Raw genomic sequence first — 20220 nt, forward strand, 5'->3', positions numbered from 1 at the left:
CAGGTTCCTTCTATTGTGGACATGACACTTTAAAGTATATCTGCCCATCTACCCTCCCTGATTCCCTCTGAGCACGCTGTTGGTCATAGCCTCACCTCCATCCTTGTTTTGTAAAAGCAGTGTGGTGAGAATTTGACATGCAGGACAGCAGAGCCGCTTTGAATCGAAAAGAGTAATGCGGCCCAGGAGTTAAATATAAAATTCAAAGGGGAGGAAGCAATGTGGCAGGCAGAAAATTTATAAGAGGAAGTCTCCAGAAATAGGATGGATTAATTATTTATTCAATGGATGTGTCTAATCAAGGCATTGGATCTAAATTTGAAAAAAACTGAAGGAAGTTATAGCGGAAAAATGATCTGCTCTCCCACTGTAATTGGCATCACAAAAATAACCCTGCCTGTAGTGGGAACACCAACCTGGTGACTTTGGAGAGATGTTCACAGCATTTGACACTTGTCACTTGGAGGGTCTTTATGCCAAGGGTGCTTGTGGTATCCTGTAACAACAAAGAATATAAAAGGATGGGAGACAGGCCTCCAAAAACCCACATTAGAGGCCAGACTGGGCTGTAATTCATGTCTGGGCCTCACTATAGGCAGCCTAGCCCTTACTCAAATGGCAAGCTCTGGCCTACACTGACCCAGAAATGGGGCTAAGGCTTATTTAGTTTAAAAGGTTAAAAATAAAGCTGGAAGTTCACCAAACAGAGAAGAGGGAAGCATAAGACCTCTATACCAAATTCAAAATAAATCAAATGTTCTTTTATACTCAAAATAGTTTATTTTACAATGAAAATGAGCACACAAAGTAAGGCCAGAAAAAAAGTATAAAAACAGCAAAACCTAAGGTGAACAAATCCAAGAATCTCAATCTGGTGACAGTCTTTAATGAAGCAGGGACTTAAAAAGCCAGGAAATCCAAAGATCAACACACAAAAGTAAGAACATCAGCAGGAATAAGACCAAAGCAATTTGGCTTAAATACTAATGTAGCCTGTAGCCTAATCAGGTGGCCCCAACTCCTTTGGCTCAACATGCAGGATGCAGGGCAGATAAACCAAACTAAAACACAGAAATGTAAGACCAAATTGAAAAAGAATTAATGAATAACACACTATGAGATAATTATAACACTGACAAAGCGAAATGGAAAACAGTATCAATAATAAAATGTACAGAATTAAAAAAAAACAACAAAAAGATTAAATAACCAAAAGTCAAATTTAAGCCAGAGCAATAGCCTGGCCTGAAACCTGAGGTTAGTCTTTGTGTCTTGATTGCGCCTTTTTTATTACTTCTGTCTGCATTTGTGTGGGCTTCAGTCTCCCACATGCTGAAGGCTCGCTCTTAGGACAGGCTAACATGCTGACTTGAAATGTCATTCAGTGAGCAGGTCTCCAACACACATGTGGGCTTTGGTAGCTGACTTGGGTGCTGTAGGCATTTTATGTGTGTGTGGACCGTGATGTGTGAATGTACAGTACATGAATGTAGTTGTCGTGACTCAGGAGTCCCTAAAGCACTTTCAAAGATGGGAATACCATCAAAACCCTGACTAGATACAAAAAAAGACCTTGAATAATCTTTATAAAATAAAAACATTTTTTAACAAAGTTTCTGCAATGCTCGACGCTCCCAAGGGCACAAAGAAATTACCTGAGAAGGCAAAGCAATCCACTACAAAAAAAGCCCAAATGCAGAATCCAAAGGTGAAGTTGAAAACAGGTTAAAAAAATCCAGGAAATCCAAAAGCAAAAAGCACAGTCTAACACAAGAAACACTCCATTCCCTAGTGTGTTGAAAATTAACTGCCAGAAACTATGAAAGGCCCTCCCATAAATAGGGTGAAGGGCACTTCCTGGCAGTGATTGGCAGGTGGCCCTACCCCTTGAGGTACCACTCACAAAACACTTATACATAATAAACAAAAGAAACATTAATACAAAAATGATACAAAATTAGACAAAACACACAGCTTTGAACCCCAGCCAGGGGAGAAATGCCAGCTGAAACATCAATGTTGTACTGTATGTGTGCGTGTGTGTATATTGGGGATATGAATATATAGTTGCAGCCAAATGTTTCCATTCACCTCAGCTAAAGATTTCCAAACTCAAATGTTTCACAACTCCACATGTTGGGTCACAATACATTCCCCCTTTAAGTCAATCTACTTTGTTTTTCTAAGTCATAATGTCAAAATAAGAGCTGAGAGATGGACTGATTTCATCCTTTATTTACTGTATCAGATTTCTGGTGGGTTTCAGCACACTTTAATTTTTAGTGGTGTTGCCTTTTAATGGCTTACCATGAATCCACCGCTTTAGATTGCCTTCTCACAATCTGTGGCAAGAATTTGTGCCCATTCCTCCGGACAGTCCTGCTGTAAGTCAATCAGGTTTGTGGACCTCCTTGCTTGGACGAGCTATGGGATTCAGGTTGGGCTTCATTATGTGAATCTATTTTCAATAGCCTGGAACTGTTATGGTACTGGTACCGAGGTCCAAAAGCTGGTATCGATATCAAAAGTCAAAATTCTACAACAGATCCAACTCTACAGCATATGCTGTACTAATGATCTATAGCCAAGGCTGTGGGCACTTTATGTAACAGCAGCAACATTTATTTCTGAAGCATACTGTATTTTCATACAAAACGTAGCTTACAGTGCTTTACAAAATGTTAAAGAAAAAAATTGCATGCAAAAAGAAAATAAATTAAAAATACGAGTATAAGAATGATTGCATAAATGACATACCAAAAATAGTAAATGAGAAGCTTAGCTGTGTGATGGGTTGAAATCTAAATAATCAACTTGGACCTCTGCATTAATGTTTGGAGTGCAACATGCAATGTGTGTGTCTCTGTTGTGTATCATTTGGTATGGGGCTCGTAAAAGCAGTTTTAATGTTTGTGATGCACCATCTGTAGGAGACATAGCAACCGGATGGACACACAGACACTTATCCTTTTTTTAAGGTGGATGGACAGGTAGATATAGATACAGTGCCCTCCATAATGTGTGGGAGAAAGACACATTTCTCCTTGATGTCCCCCTCTGCTCCACAGTTTAAAATTTTATGAATCAAACAATTCAGGTGTAATTAAAGTGCACATTGCAGACATTCATTTAAGGGGATTTGCATACATTTCGGTCACACGGTACATATTCTACACAGTCCCCCCATTTCATGGCTCCATAATGTTTGGCACACCGCAATGGCAGGTCTATTAAAGCAGTCATATTTAGTTCTTTGTCACATATTCTTTGACTGCAATGATTGCTTGAATTCTGTGATTTATAGACATCACCAGGTGCTGAGGGTCTTCTCTGGTGATACTCTACCAAACCTCAAATGCAGCAATCTTCAGCTCCTGCTTGTTTTTGGGGCTTGTCCCCTTAAGTTTTCTCTTCACCATATGGAAGGCCTGCTCAGTTGGATTGAAATCGGGTGACTGGCTTGGCCATTCAAGAATTTTCCTTTTTTTTAGCTTTGATAAACTTCTGTGTTGCCCCAGCGGTGTCCAGTGAGTTTGGAGGCACTGACTCGAACTTGAGCAGACAAGATGCATCTCTACTCCTCAGGATTCATTGTGCCACTACCGTCAGCAGTTCCATCATCAATGAAGAGAAGTGTGCCAGGACCTGTGGCAGTCATACATGCCCAAGCCATAACACCCCCACCACCATGTTTAACAGATGAAGTGGTCTGCTTTGGATATTGGGCAGTTCCTTTCTGCCTCCACACTTTGCTCTCGCCATCACTCTGATCAGGTTCATCTTTGTCTTGTCTGTCCACAAGCCCTTTTTCCAGAATTCTGCTGGCTCTTTGAGGTTCTTTAATCAGTTCTGTAATCAGGCCGACCTGTTTTTGTGGTTTGCCTCTTGCAGTGTGGCCTCTGTATTTCTGTTCATGAAGTCTTCTGCTGATAGTCGTCTCTGACAAACACAAATCAGCCCCCTGAAGACTGTGTATGATCTGTTGGACAAGTGTTTCAGGCATTTTCTTTACCATAGTGAGGATTTTTGTGTCCTCAGCAGTGGAGGTCTTTACTTTACAGTAATTCTTTACTGATTACCGAGCTCACCAGTGTGTTTTTTTTCTTCTAAATGGTATTTAAGACAATTGATTTTGGTCATCCTAAGATTTTATTGATGTCTCAAATTGTTTTATTCTTGGTTTTGTGCCTCATAATGGCTTCTTTGACTTTCATTGGCGCAACTCTTGTCATCATGTTGAGCAATGGCAACTACAGACCCCAAAGGGTAGAAGCAAGCTGAGGTCTATTATGAAGCAATGAAACCCACCTGAGTAGTCACAAGCACCTGGGACACAATTTGTCCCAAACATTATGGTGCTGTGAAATGGGGGCGACTGTGTAGAGAAAGTGTTGTCATTTCTACATAGTGTGACTGAAATGTATGCAAATACTCTTAAATGAAAGTCTGCAATATGCACTTTAATCACAATGTCAGAATTGTTTGATTTGTAATTTTAAACTCTGGAGCAAAGGGAAAAATGTGAAATGTAAATCAAGTAAAAGTGGGTCTTTGTCCCAAGCATTATGGTGGGCACTGTATATACAGATACTATCTAAGTGTATATGTACTTCCAAATGCATATAAGAGTATCCTAAATATGTTTTAAATGGAAGGACACTCCATGTGAAAAGATTTAGAGCTCAAACGGGCACATCCTTCAACTACTGGCACTTTCTCGTGGTGCAGTTATTGGTTAACATGGCTGTGTAGAAAAACCGAGCGTCACAGTTAGTTTGCGTGAGAGAATTCCAAGCCTTTTTTATTACAAATACTGAAAAGAACTACGAGGAGGTTCAAACACTATGAACGTCTGAATCTGATTTTGGGTGCTTTTTGTAAGTCAGCCCAAGTTGGAATATGACATGTCCTGTGTGTAGACCCCTACATTTTAATTAAAAAACATGTCCTGCATCTGTAAGACGCTACTTTGTTTTCAAGCTCACAGGGGGTGTCTTTGAGAAGGTCAGTTGATTAATAAAAGTTGGTAACATCACATCTTAAAAGTGTGATATATTCGATCACATGGCTACACGCTGGAGCACATTGCCAATTGCCATAAACAGAATGATACACCTCTGTGGGAGTGTAGTCTGCTCTTCTCAAGCCCATTGCACAACATCCATTGCTGAAGTGAGGGTTTTTGGTGTTCTTGACCGGAAGGGATTGAGTTGGAGGTGGAGTGGAAATGACACCGGTCCTCTGACAGGTGGTGGTGTTCCTCCATTTTGAACAGGGAAATGATAAGCCATTTAAATTGCTGTTCACTTGTTGACTGGTTCACAGCATACCTGTGACAAGGCCTCTGTACTAGACTCGCGTGATGTGTCTGCTGTATCGAAGGGTATTCTTCTGTACTGTTTGGTTCTAACAAGTATGATTGTGTGTTCTGCAGGTGTGTGTGCACACATGCTTATGTATATTTTGTGTATGGGTTTATGCACAATACAGTGGGTTTCAGTATTCTGTATCTGTGAGGCTTTAGGGAAAATTCCTAACTCTGTGAATTATGTATGCAAACTGCTGTCATTTACATGAAGCCAATACCCCACTGAAAAAAGAAGTCTTTTAGTCTCAGTGGCAGACTAAAATGTGCTGGATATTTCTTTTTGTTGGTTCACCTGCCTTTTGGAGCAGGAATACGCAGAAGGGGAAAAAATGAACTTTTACTAGTAATGAGTCTGCTGGGATGCATCAGTGTTCACCCTCTCCTGCACAGTCAAACGGTGGGTTAGCATCACTCTGCAAGCTCTTAGAGACGAGCTCAGCACATCACCACAAATCGGCAGGTCTTCATCCTCCTAAATCAAACTGGCAAGTTGATATGGTAGCTGTCAGTGGTACTTCTTCAATCTTTTGGCAATTAAAGAACATAGGATATAAGAAGTTTGACAAATTAGGAAAGACCATTCAGTCCATCTGTCACTCATTTGTCCCAATACCTCATCCAGATTCTTGTTAAAGGTCATCAAGGTTTTCATCTCCTTGGCTTGGTAGCTTGTTCTAGATTCCAACAACTCTTTGATTAAAGAAGTGCTTCATGGCTTCAGTCTTAAATGCACTACTCCTTGATTTCCACTGCTGTCCTTGAAGCTGCAGTTCATTTGTTGGATCAACTTTATGGATATTCTGTAGACCTCAGTTGAGTCCTCACACAGCCTTCTCTTCTTCTTCTCTCTGCTGCTCCCATTTAAGGGTCACCATAGCAGATCATCTGCCTCCATCTATCCCTGTCTTTGACATCATTTTCTGCCACATCCACTGCCTTCATGTCCTCCCTCACCACATCCGTAAACATCCTCCATGGCCTTCCTCTTTTCCTCTTGCCTGGTGGTTCCATCCCCAACATTCTTTTCCCAATGTACCCCTTATCTCTCCCCTGCACATGCTCAAACCATCTCAATCGAGCCTCTCTCACTTGGTCACCAAACTGTCACACCTGTGTTGTCCTCTAATATACTAATTTATAATCCAGTCTACCCTTGTTACTCTAAGCGAAAATCATAACATCTTCAACTCCGCCACTTCCATCTGTGCCTCCTGTCTTCTCGTCAGTGCCACCATCTCCAAACCATACAACATAGTTGGTCTCACTACCATCTTATAGACCTTCACTCTTGCAGGTACTCTTCTATCACAAATCACTCCTGCCACTCTTGTACACCCAGGCTACCCTGCCTGCACTCTCTTCTTCACCTCTCTGCCGCACTCTCCTTGACACTAAAGACATTTATCTCCCTGTACCTCTCCTAGTAGGACATGACCTTTAATCCCAGAATGCACTTGCTTGATCTTCACTCCTCTCTTTGTCTTTATTGTAGAGAGGTGACCAGAACTGCACACAAGACTCTGGATGTGATCTCACCTACAACCTCTACAGCAGGGTTTCCCAACTCCGGTCCCAGAGGGCCACAGTGGCTACAGGTTTTCACTCTAACCCATTTCTTAATCAGTGACCTGTTCTTTCTGCTAATTAACTTCTTTTGAATTAATTTTAATGACTTGCTCTTGAAGACTCAGATCACTTGTTTCTATTATCTTAATTAGCAGCCAGACAGTAATGACGTAGAAAAAAGAGCCAAAACATGACCAGCAAATTGTGTCCATCATACAATATCTTAAAATAAAGAAAGATGAAGGTCTAATGAATGTTGATGTGCTCAGATCCCCAAAACATTTGACCAGTACTCTTAGAAAAGAGAAAATCAACAATTTTGGAAATGTACGTTATTGCACAATGAGAGCAGCAATGAGCCATGGAATTAAAGAACGAGTTTATTTAACAACAAAAATTGGCACCTGATGAAGCAACTGATTGGAGTAAAATTGATTGGAGTTTGAGGAACTCACTTAGTTGGTCTTCTGTTACCTCACTCACTTAACATTTCATTTCTGTTTGGGTGCCATTTAAGGAAAGAAATGAAGCAGCTCAGAGGAACGATGAAGAAAGTCAGGGGAGCAAATCGTAAAAATACAAGTCAATTAAAATGAAAGGAAAAGAAGTTAATTAGCAGCAAAAACTGGTCACCAATTAAGAAAAGGGTTAGAATTAAATCTTGCAGCCACTGGGGCACTCCAGGACCAGAGTTGGGGACCACTGCTTTACAGTCAGAGCATAACAAACCTTGAGTTCAACATTTTTTACAATATAAGCTAACATCTTATAGCATTTTCTAAGTTCGCCGTGTTATCTGGAATCTTGCAAACTTCTCCTTCAGTCGAGCCCCAGGTGTCCAAAACGACTCTTGAGTCATTGTGTAGTTGAATTCACATTCTTGAGGAGAGTATGCTGTTTGCAGTCACCTCCTTTCCAGCATACTGTTTGTCATGTGGCGTTCCAAAAACAGCAAAGAATGGGTGTGAGGCTTATTAAAATGACCCACAAAAGGCTTTACTGACCAGGATTCCTTGGCCTGCTTGGAAAAGCCTCACCCCAATTGGGTGTAATTCCAGCTTCAGTGGCCTGCTTCAGGCCTTGCAGACCAAAAAAGAGGCTGAAGTCTTCAAAAGAAACTTAAAAGTCCAGGAAATATATCAAAAAGCCACATAAAGAGGAAGGTAACCGTAAACCTCGGCTTCTGAGCAAAAGGGCATCAATAACAACAACAGTTATTTAACAAATAACAACCGCCCAAACTCACACCAGGAGTGCCTCAAAGGGCTTTAACAGACCCTGTTTTTTGACAAGTCCATGGCTTGACTCCCTAAGAAGAAAAGAAAAAACTCCCAAGGAAAATGGAATGGAATAAATTCAGAGAGGGAGACCTCCCTCTAGGTTAGTTGGATGTGCAGTGGGTGTTAAAGAATGAGGTAAATACAACACACAAAGCAGAACACAAGTGACCTTCTTCACAGAGCTTGAGGGTCAATCTGTCATGGCCACCTCAGAAACACAACATAACAGTACAAACGACTTCGTTCTTGCAAGGCGCTCTTCATCAGCACTAATCTTACTCTGATTATATTTTGGGTACAACTGAACATTATGAATTATTCTGTGTAGGAATAAGAATTGTAACTTTTTCTCCTTTGTGTCCTGGGGGCTGCTTAGGGTTTACCGATGTAAACGAAACTGAGCCGCATTTAACTGCAGTAGCAGTTAGCTCTGATGGCGTTCAGGCTGGTGAGAGTAAACATACAAGGGCTGTGGATGTGATTTGGGACACTCTGCTAAGGTCTACATTAGAATGAGTCTAAAAGGGAAAAACTGGGTCACCTTGGGACCCTGCCATGACAAACCATTTCTCTGGATGTACTGAATTCCCATCCATAATAAAATTGAAACCCACTGCATACTTTTATGGGTGGCCACATTGACTAAGTAAACCCCCTGGTCTATAAAATGTGTATCCGGTGACCTGTTGCCTTTGAGGGCTCCTTCTTATATTCTCTCCATCCTTTACCATATCCTCTTTGGTTTTTTTCTTTTCCTAATGACAGCTAAAAACTCCCACTCTATTCTGTGTGGGGTTTTGGGCAACATGGGCACCAAAGGCCTTCTACTGACTATTCAATCTTTATCCACAGCTGGCCCAGGATGAAGGCAGCCATGTTGGTGGTTTTGCCGTCCTTGAGTACGAGAGTGCTGAGCAAGCAGAAGGGGTCCTGAAAGACATGGACAGCCAAGTGATCCGAGGAAATGAAGTACGGGTCTCATTTTGTGCCCCTGGGACATCGGGCAGAAGCACACTGGCTGCGCTTATTGCAGCTCAAGGAGTGGTAAGTGCTGGCGGCTGGGGATTAACTAACCATCAATTCATGGCATGGGAGGACTGCTGCTTTTGATTGATTTATTCTGTTTTTGCCGTTATACACACAGAGATGTTTTCTTTCGTGTTTTGGTGGCAGCAATAGAGTTGAGCACTTTCTTTTAGAATAATCAAAGAAGAGACGCACAAGTCATGTATACATCCGTCCATCCATCTTTCAAGTTGCTTATCCAGTGCAAGGTCATGGGGTGCCAGTGTCTGTGATGGCAGCATCAGGTACAAGGATGGACACTGGATGGGGTGCCAAACAACCATAGGGCACACACTCATCAGGTTAACTGGGCATGTATGACTTTGGGATTTCAATGGAAAAGCCACCAAGACCAATGTGCAATCCAGACAAATGTACAATATATACACTCACTAAGCAAATTATTAAGACCACCTGGACACCTGCTTATCTACGTAATTATATAATCAGCCAATCATATGGCAGCAGCACAATGCATACAGTCCTGCAAGTGCAGGTCAGGTGCTTCAGTTAATGTTCACATGGATGGGGAAAAATATGATCTCAGTGTTTTAGACTGTGACATGATTGTTGGTGCCAGGAGGGCTGTTCTGATTATTCAGATGGTTGGAACCAACCCCACTAATCCATGTGCCCAACCTGCCTTGTCTCAACAGTCCAGGCTGGTGGTGGGGTACTGGTGTAAGGAATCACCACTTGAATGCCAGAGCCTAATTGAGTGTTGTTGCTGACCATGTGCATCCCTTCATGGCCACAATTTACCCATCAACTAATGTATGTTTCCATCACCAAGCAAAAGTTGTCTCTGACTGGTTTATTGAACATGACAGTGATCTCGGTGTTCTTCAGTGGCCTTCACACTCAGCAGATCTGAATCCAACAGAGCACCTCAGGGATGTGAGGGAACAGGAGATTCATAGCATGAATGTGCAGCTGGCAAATCTGCAGAAATTGTGTGATGCAATCATGTCGAACAGGGAGCAGAATCTCAAAGGAAGATTTCCAGCATCGTGTGGAATCCATGCCATGAAGAACTGAGACTGTTTGGTGAACAAAAGGGGGGTTCTGTCCAGTATTAGCAGAGTGGTCTTAAGTATTTGCTCGGTGAGTGCATGATTTGTACACTTCTATTATGAAAAACTTATTTTTAAAGTTCTAGACTTTTCTCCAGTGTCGTTCTTATTAAAGTCCACTTACAAGTCAGCTCTTCTCAAGGCAACAAGTGGATTTCTTTCCATCCAAAGCCACCACTGCAGGTCCGTGAGTTTAACTGACAGCGTCCTCCTGTATTGCAGACGCCATGGTCATGTGGCTCTGGATTACTGGAGTTTTCTTAGCAGAGTATTGACTTCCCAGTTGTCAGATATTAAAAGATGAAGGTGCGGTGCTGTGTGAATTCCATGTGCAAACGTTGCGTGTCCGGTGCATATGTGCCATTTTTTTTTTTCAGCTAATTTATCATTTCACACGTCTGCCCACAAACTGAGCAGCAGATGGAGTTTTGCTTTAGGGCAGGACTTCTTTGAATTTGGTTTCTTAGCGAGAGGCAAACTTCACTCAACCAAATCGAATAATGCAAAGAGGAAAAAATAAAAAAAAATAAAAATAAAAGCAGCAGATGAGCTGCTTCAAACCATTGCTCACAGCTCCATGTAGGCAGCATCTCCCAAGCTCCATAATGTAGGGGTCCTGTGTGAGATACAAAGCCTGAGGCTCTGCTCATCTTCACCTGGAGGAGCCATCAGAGTGGGCACACTGTGGCCCCCTATTGCTCAATGAGAGCAACTATAAGGAACAAGATGGTCTTTTGAACCCTCACCATACGGACTCACTGTGTCACCCTGGTAGTCGGTCTGTAGAAATATTTAAAAATAAATATATTGTAAATGGGAAGTGCATTAATTGTGCTTACTAAGAAAGGTGCTATATAAAGTGACAAAGTCACCATTCACCAGAGACTCAGAGTGTGTCACATTAAAAATCAGTCTGTGCTCACTTTGTAGGAATAGTAAAAGATTATGAATTATAAATGGAAAATCCCTTAGTGGTGTTTACAAAGAAAGACACTATATGAAGTGACAAAGATACAGGCTCACTGTGACGACCCTGATAATCACCAGTGACTCACTGTGTCACCCTGACAATCTATCAGTATTCACTTTAGAGGAATATTTTAATAATTTACTACATGTACGAAGAGCCTTAGATAGATAGACAGATAGATAGGAAAGGTACTATATAATAATACAATCTGCACATCTTTCTGGTGTCAGAGGAAACCAGAGAGCTGGGAGTAAAACCAAATACAGACACTGGGAGAGCCACAAACTCCACGTGGGTAGTGGCCAGGCTAGAATTAACCCAAGACATGGGAGCTGTAAGGTGGCACTGCCCTATAGTATCTATGTGTTTGTGTTTCCAAAGTGGTCAGGCTCTTTAGGTCGGCTCCATGAGATGGTTCTATTTTTTAGAGTCCTGTAGTCCTTTGTTGTAAGAGAGCCTGCTGGTCTTGGTCTTAAGTGCACTCCCATTAGTCTCCACTAGGTGCCGCCAAATACAGAGTTCAGATTTTCACATGAAGCCATTCTGCTCCTTCCATTTTCTCAAGTCCCTCCAGTGAGGATTCATACCTCTGTTTCTGGCTGAAGAGTCTGTACAGGTGACACACTCCCCAATGCTTATTTCACTGGGGAGCTAATGTCAAATCAATATTGTACTCTGTTGCTCTCGTCATGTTTGTGAGAACAGGTGGTGGGCAGGAGATGATGGGACGTTACCAGATGTGACCGTTTTATCAAGTTTGAACTTTTTGTCTTTGCTATACAGATGAGCAGCAACAAGAAGGGCCTCCTGCCAGAGCCCAGCGTGGCCCAAATGTTGAACAGCATGAACAATCCCGCCGCGTTGCAAGTGCTCATGCGCTCCTTCCAGGCGTCAGCGGCTGCCAAGCCCAGTGGTGAGTAGATAACAACTGTCTGTTAATGTCCTTCAGCAGCTCACAATGTAGCAAATGAGATTATGTTATAAGACGCCTGTCTGCAACATATACACGGCTTACTGAATGAACTCTTGACTGTTTTTATTTGGCTCTAAAATTCCTAGCCAAGTTCATATTATAGAGCGCCTTTCACTAACAGTTGAGGCCTTGTGCTGTGAGCTGTGCGGCAAACTCTGCAGTGGTTTAGCTTCACTCTCTATGCTTTTGGTCTTCCAGTTTTCAAGCTCTATGGGTATGTAGTTTCCTTTCCTTATGTAGTCCCTTGTGCTTTCAAGTGCTTGTTGGACTATTTAGTAGTTTAGTTTGCTCTTCACAACTGTGCCTAAAAGACTCAAAGATTAGCAGTTGAGATCACATTATATAGCTCCTTTCATTGAAGTTTGGGATTTTCAAGCACTGGTGTGCCATTTAGTGGTTTACTATGGATCTGTCCAATACAGCTCAGAAAAAGGAGCACATGAGGTCACACCATATAGCGCCTTGCTGGGGTCTGGTGCTCTGCTGCGGTTTAGCTCTGTTTAAATGTGTCATGGGTGGCCCAGGATGCTGTATTCTGCATATTAGTGTTTTTATAATACTTGCTCAGTATTCCATGTTTTAATCAAACTGCGGGTCTCGGGGGATTCCTTGTCTTTTCGGGTCGATGTCAGATCCGGTCGTCATGTCAGCCTTTCCACATGAAACATCTCAGCTCATGGCGGACTGATATCTTTGGTCTACTAATACCTCAGTATTATTTGGCTGTCATTGAGTCGTCTCCATTGAAATTTCAGAAACTCTGATTTAAAAAACTTGGGCAATTTTCACAATCGACACTTTAACTCTTTCAGTAGCCACACCTGATGGCTAAAGGGACCCTCAATGCACGTTAGGGATATGCCAGAGGAGCACAGACTGAGCTCTCCAAAGGTGCGTCTTTTAAAGATGAAATGTGAATTTCCATAATAAGAAAGGAAAATTCTCTATCGAAATACGTTATATAGACAAATCACCAGGTTGCTAGTCTTCAGCACTTTGCTAATCGCATGACACTTAACATGTTTTTATAACAACCAGGGCTCACAATATGTAAAGATGGAGACAATTGTAATATAGAGGAAAAGTAAGAAACCTTGGGATGGTGTTGAATACAGCAAGGCACTATATCAAGTCACTGGGTCGTCTGTTTGGTCCCCATCACTGGCTTATCATGTGACACTGAATACACCTTTGTTACAGCTAGGAGTCGCAGGATATAAATATGGAGACTCTCAAACTGATAATGAACAATACCTTGGGATGGTGTTGTGATATAGCGGGGAATAAAAGGTCAGTTTTAAATAAATCGCTGCGTTCGCGGCTTATAGAGGGGGCGTGACAGTGTGGCCGGAGCGGTTCTCAGACGCGACGTGCTGCTGGTGTTTCCTCGCTTATGTGCACAGGTCAGGGGTCGTCCCCATCTGTAATTGATGCCAGGAGCTGCTAATCGCCACACCTGTGCTACATCCCCATTATATATAGTAGGAGCACGAGTGCAAATGGTGGGATGGGAGCTCGGAAAGAAAGAACGGAGGTTAGAGGAGGAAGAAAGGCAAGCTGGTGTGGGAGCGAGAGAGATAGAGGAGGCTCGCAGTATTATCGACAGGCAGCTTGGAGAAGTGCCCCTTGGTGGAGTGTTTGACGGGCACTTGGGGGCAGAAAGTAGTGGTCGCTCATGCTGAGCACTTATGAAGAGCAGGAGTGACCGGAAGGCGGTTGGCTCGCCGCATAAGGCTGAGGAAAGCAGCGGCAGTCAGAGGCTTGAGAGGTTGAAGCCCCAGCGTGAGCGCCCTGGTCACTGGGGAGCCCAAGCCAGGTATCGGGAAGCTACCAGACCAGCAGAAGTAGGAGGTCAGCTGCAGGTAGTACGACTCCCCTGGTACATAACCCGGATGGGAGAAGCAGGGAAGCCGCCTGCAGAAAAAGGCACCGGGTCTTGTTTTTAAAAGCTTGCTTCCATCTCTGGCTCATCCTGTGACACTGACTATGACTTTATAATTCCAGGGCTCTCATTGTATAAATAGGGAGACCCTTGGAATATCCTGAGAATATAAAACTCCCTTGAATGGCGTCCACTACAGAAAGGCACTATATAATTATATTTGTTGATGGTTATCGTGTCTCTTTTAAAGGTTGTTATTCTTTTAATGTCGTGTTTTACGGGGGGGGGGGGCTTGTTTTTTTGTTTTTCCTTGAAAAGGTTGTTTTAGTGCAGCGTAGTGCCACACTGCGACCCTGTGCCACTAGTTCCACTAGGTTTGTTGAGGCATGGAGCCTTCCCGTGCAACTAGTGCCTTAAGGGGGATGTGTGTGGTATGGTGGGTCCTTGGCTTAACTGCTTTGGCCAGTTTTTAAATAAATAATCGTGCCCCAAAGAGGTGCAGGCTCCAGTCGGGCGCGGGGTGTGCAAGTGTGTTTTGGCCTTCTGTTAATTGAGGTCCTGATGTCTCGTAGACACGCAGATGTGGGAAGATCAGTCAAGGGCCCTCAGTGGTGCTGTGGGGAAAACGGCTCCTCTCACCTGCGCTCGATTAGGCAGGATAAATTAAAAGGATGGTGCACGGCAGGATGGGGAACAGAAAAAGAGAGAAAATAAAAGAACAAGAATGAAGGAAAGGAGTGGAGGTTAAAGACACAGGCAGGAGTGAGCAAGAGCCGGTGTAAGATGAGAGGAAGCAGGCGGACAGGTAGGTGAGCCCCAGGAAAGGAGCGTGTGGCCGACACTCAAGAGGGGGCTGAGGGGTTGCTTCTGCTGAGTGGCCATTCTGCTCAGGGTGTGCACTTACCGGTGTCGGCAGCGGTGGGAGGACAGCAGGACTTGGTGGCTCGCTGTGGAATGTGGTGGGATTGGTGGGCAGGGACACGGGCTAGAATAAAATGTCTGCGCCTGTTGGGTTGACATCTCTCTGTGCTGTGAGGCCCGATCAGGGTAAGATGGAGAGACATCAGTTTCAGAAGGAAGGCACCCGAGCCCAGATTTGTAAAGGGGAGTTTCCTGCCTGTGTTATTAACTTCGTTGTTAAGGATAATTATTGGATTTCAACCCTCCTAGAGACAGGTATTTTTATTATATTATTTATTTATTTATGGACTATTGAACACTGCATTGTTTTGAACACCCCATTGCTCTGTGTGTATGTGTGTGTGTGTCCTCATGTGCCTAGCTCATCCTGGTTACGTTACAGACAGTGGCGGGTTCTAGAGGGTGGGGCCGACCCGCACCATCACATATAAATTAATCATGGGACACTAAACAAGTCTTTTGAACTGCCAGGACACATAAATATGAAGACATACTGAAAATGTAAAATCCCTTGAGCCTGATGTTCACTAAAGAAGGGCACAATATAAAGTCCTGCGGTGGGTTGGCACCCTGCCCAGGATTGGTTCCTGCCTTGTGCCCTGTGTTGGCTGGGATTGGCTCCAGCAGACCCCCGTGACCCTGTGTTTGGATTCAGCGGGTTGGAGAATGGATGGATGGACAATATAAAGTCAATACATTGTTAGTTTGGCTGCCATCACTGGCTCATCTTGTAACACTGCCTGACTCTTCATGACTGGCAGGACTCGCACGGTATGAATACGGAGACATTTTTAACACACAGAGAATGTAAAGTGCCTGCAGATGATATTTGATATGGAAAGGCACTACAGTATATCAGATAATTGTTATTTACTGGACCTGCAATCCTTCCTGAAACCATCGTGTGAAACAAAGCGACAGGAGGTTCGAGTTGGCAGCCTGCCGTTTGCTTTGCCAAGAAGCCTCAACAGCAATCTTCATATTTGTCAGGAAAAAAATCCAAATGCCCTTTCAGTGGAGGACGGAGTCCAGATCTGAGATTTCATAGGCCAGGAGAGGCTCATGGTGCTCGGCCGCAGAGAAAGAACCATCCCCTTCTCAGGATCTTTTATCTTTTTGACATTTTTATATTGAGCAGGATGAGCCTCTGCCCTCAGGCTTCATGTGTATCACAGCGGTATGCCAGGGGGCACACAGCATGGCCTGCCAGCTCAGACAATGGCCCTGTCTTCTTCATTTTTTCTCCCCCGTCAGGTGAATCCATGTTTGAAAATGTGGAAAGGGAATAACAGGAGTGAGGCAGGGGTCCGTGTGTGGCAGCCTTGGCTGTCCTGACCTTGCCAGTGCTGCACTCTGGTGGGTCACCCTAACAATCACTCCACAACATGGCCGGCGGTGGCCAGTAGATGACTACTTGGCAAGGGTAAGACGGCAGTGTGGCGTGACAGATGTGCAACTCCACAAACAAAGATAAGAAGAATAAGGAAGGGAGAAGTTGGCACGTGGATAGCCACTTACAGATGGCCAACATGGCACAGCAAACATTTCTGCTCAGCTGAGAATTCCTAATGGCATCTTCATGGAGCGTTAACCCTGTGTGTTCCTCAGTGGTGCTGTTGTTCATGAGGTGGCCTTGCAGTTCCATTGACCTGGGTTCATATTTAAGTGGTTTTATTCTCCGGGTTCTCTGATTTTCATGCCAACCACATTCATGTCAGGTTAATTGAGCTCCAAGTGACTGCTGATGTCCCATCCAGGTTTGTTTCCTGTCTTGTGCCCACTGGGATGGATTAACTCAAGATGTCCTGACTCGGTGGCTTTCCTTTTCCAACTTGTTTAACATCAAACTCCTAAATCTCGGCTTGCTGTTCTTGGACACAGAGTGAGGTTACACAGTGAAGTCCTTCCATCCCACTTCTGAACCTGTTCATCCAAGTCAATGATGCAAGCACACAGCATGAACCAGCCCTGGACAGGGTGCCAGTCCAGCACTGAGCACAGACCCTCACTGTCACCCGGCCATGTCACACCTGGTTAGTCTGTTAGAGAGGAGCCACAGGGTAGCAACCGGCCGGGCATCAAACCGCACCAGAAACACCTTTGAAACAACAGCTCTGTTTGCTCCATTGTAGAAAAAACAAAAACGAGTCGGCGTGGTATACACTCTACAAAGGTGGCAGTTGCAGTTGACTAACATAATAATTAATAATTATAATTCTTTACATTTATATAGCGCTTTTCTCACTACTCAACATCACCTGCTTCTGCTTAATGTAGAAATGTGTAAACTGGGGCTCTGAAATAATCAACAGCTGTCAGGTAGCATTCCCCGAACATGAGTCAGGCTCGGGATTCTAGGTAAATACGGTTGACCCCGAGTCAGACTAGAGGTGACGTGTAATGATCTGCTTTGCAGTGTCGAGTCTGAACAGCACTCCAGACGGTATTCTGCTGCCATCTAGTGGATGAAATAACATCGCACCACAAAAAAAAAAGCCATGAATATTTATATGCGTTTTGCCACTCTTAAGTAGCTCATCAATATTCATGAGTGGGGCAGAGCCTTCAACCTTAAAACGCAATGGCATGTAAAACGAGAAGCCGTCAAGCCAGTTTAAGAACAAACTGACACAGAACCATTGCTTGAGTGAAGCGATAGTGCTGACAATGTGACGTGACCATCAGATGTTGGTGCTGTATGACCAAACCACCGTGAACCTTCACTGTGGCGCAAGTAGGTGCATGGCATCCATCCATCCATCCATTTTCCAACCCGCTGAATCCGAACACAGGGTCACGGGGGTCTGCTGGAGCCAATCCCAGCCAACACAGGGCACAAGGCAGGAGTAGGTGCATGGCAAGAAGGCAAAATTATTGTGATAAAGAAGAACGATAAGAAAGATGTCAGCCCTCTAAGCACTGTTCGTAATGCAGCAATTGTCTATGTTCATGTCAGGGGAAATATGGGAGTCACTAAACCTTGTGCTGTGGTAGCCAACAATAACACAAGGGGCACGTTGATCGTGCGGATCAGGCACTGACATTCTACCCTGTCATGCACACAAAAAAGACAAAATATTAAAAGAAAAATGCATGAAGAGACCCACATGAACTGTCCTGATTGTGATGAGTTGGTGACCGTCTCCAAGCATGTCACATGACAGGACAGCAGTGGACACTCAACAGACCCCTCCAAATGTATTACTGTTGACATTCTGGTGGTGTTGTAGGCTGGCCCCCTAGTGGCTGTGGTGGTGCATTGTAACTAACAGAATGCCCGTTCAGCCCCACTCCTTGAGTAAGTCATAACACCTATGAAGGCTTATGGTGTGGAATCAGTGAAAGTAAAGTCAAGTGTACCTAAAAAGAGCCATGAAATGAAGAGACAGTATATAAAAGTACGAGGTTGCAGGTCTGGTCCTTGGGGTTACCCTGAGTAAGTCACTTTGCTGAAATAATTGTACTGTACTTAGACACAGTCAGGCTGCCAGTTCATCCCACATCACCGACTCTGTTTACAACCCTAAGACGTGACATAACGTGACATAACATAACCCGCTTAATCAAATTTGGGGTCTCTAGGGGGACAGAGCATATCCTGGCAGCATTGGACACAAGGTAGGAAGCAGCCCTGGGTAAGGTGCCAGTCCATAGCAGGGTCTACACACATGGAACCAGCTTAGAGTTGCACAACTTTGAGAATTTAGGAAGAAAAACATCCAGAGACATGGCATAGGAAGAATGTGCGTGGACAGCGACTGTTTGGGATTTGAACCCAAAACATTGGATTCCATGAGGTAGCAGAACTACTCGCTGTGCAGGGCAAGTATGGAGCATCACTGGTGTTCTGTAATTAATTAATTAATTAGTCGGCTTGTGTTTTCTTGATTATGGTGGTGCACTGTGGCCCCCTAGTGGCCGTGGTATGGAATTGTAATTATCTTGTAGGAGCCAGTGTACTGACTGTACATCTGAGCGACAGTGACTGGAATTCACCTAAATATGCATAGGATCAATGGGATGGTTCACAGTGAGTGACATTTCTAAATCCATCCAACACTCTGCAAAGGCAGAGTTCAAAGTAGAGATGCCAATTTAAATAGCTAAGAGCAATGGTACAAAAGCAATGTTGACTCTGCCGGACCGACAGCAAACTTAGGGATGAAGAGTTAAAGCAAAGTCATGGAGGACTTTGTCTTGTGGTGCAGGGACAACAATCTGCAACTCAACATCAGCAACACAAAAGAGCTGGTGGTGGATGTCTGGTGTGAAAAAGAGCCTCAGAGTCAGGTCACAATCCAGGGAAGTGGTGCAGAGCTACAAGTACCAGTAAACTGGACTGGTTGGACAATGCAAGAAGGACCAGACTCTCGGGTCTTCTGATGTGTGCAGCAAATGGCTGGAAATGTTCTAGCATTCCATAGTAGCCAGTGTGGTGTTCTACACTGTGGTCTCCTGGGGAAGCCACCCGAGCACAAAAGAAGCACAACGTCTGAACAAACTTATCAGCAAAGCCCACGCCATCACAGGGACAACCCTGGACACACTGGACACTTTTGTGGAAAAAAAGATGGTGGTCGCCATCATGGAAAATTCCCTCCAGGTGGCGCTCTGCCTTGGAGCACATGTAGCCACAGGCTCATTCCACCACGATTTGCTAAGAAGTGCCTCTGGGAGTCTGTTGTGCCCACCGCCATCAAGCAATTCAGTGCTTCCACCCGATGTACTCGTTGCATTATTTATATATTTATGTATTTATGTACAGTCGACCCTTGATATACGACCGGCCTGACATGCGAACAACTTGCTTTATGACCAAAATTTTTGTTTTGATTTACGACCAGCGTCTTGCGTTACGACTCGAATGCGGTCACGTGTATCCGCTTGTGTGATTGTAAACAAACAGCCGAGAGCGTTTGTAAGTGTCAGTCGGAGCCCAGATACGTGTGTTTGTGGATGTAATTTCGGTCAGTGCAGTGATTTATATAATTTATTTCGATAATTGCTAAGGAAGGAAGCAAAGGTAAAGAAAGCGATCACAATCGAAACAAAGAAGGAAATTGTGTGGAAATATGAGAGTGGTGTTCGTGTGACCGATCTCACTAATATGTACAGCATGTCG

The 20220-nt window shown here is 43.8% G+C and overlaps 1 protein-coding gene across 4 annotated transcripts in view; it reads left to right on the forward strand.

The window, feature by feature from the left end:
• raver2 (ribonucleoprotein, PTB-binding 2) overlaps positions 1 to 20220 on the forward strand; it is a 233669-nt gene that overhangs the window by 183388 nt on the left and 30061 nt on the right. For all 4 annotated transcript variants that reach the window (XM_051932711.1, XM_051932710.1, XM_028810952.2 and 1 more), the window contains exons 4-5: positions 9067 to 9258; positions 12106 to 12235. In XM_051932711.1, the coding sequence (XP_051788671.1) occupies positions 9067 to 9258; positions 12106 to 12235 (322 nt within the window). The remainder of the gene's footprint in view (positions 1 to 9066; positions 9259 to 12105; positions 12236 to 20220) is intronic.

This window comes from Erpetoichthys calabaricus, chromosome 10, assembly GCF_900747795.2.
Source record: "Erpetoichthys calabaricus chromosome 10, fErpCal1.3, whole genome shotgun sequence".
In the NCBI taxonomy this organism is placed as follows: domain Eukaryota; kingdom Metazoa; phylum Chordata; class Cladistia; order Polypteriformes; family Polypteridae; genus Erpetoichthys; species Erpetoichthys calabaricus.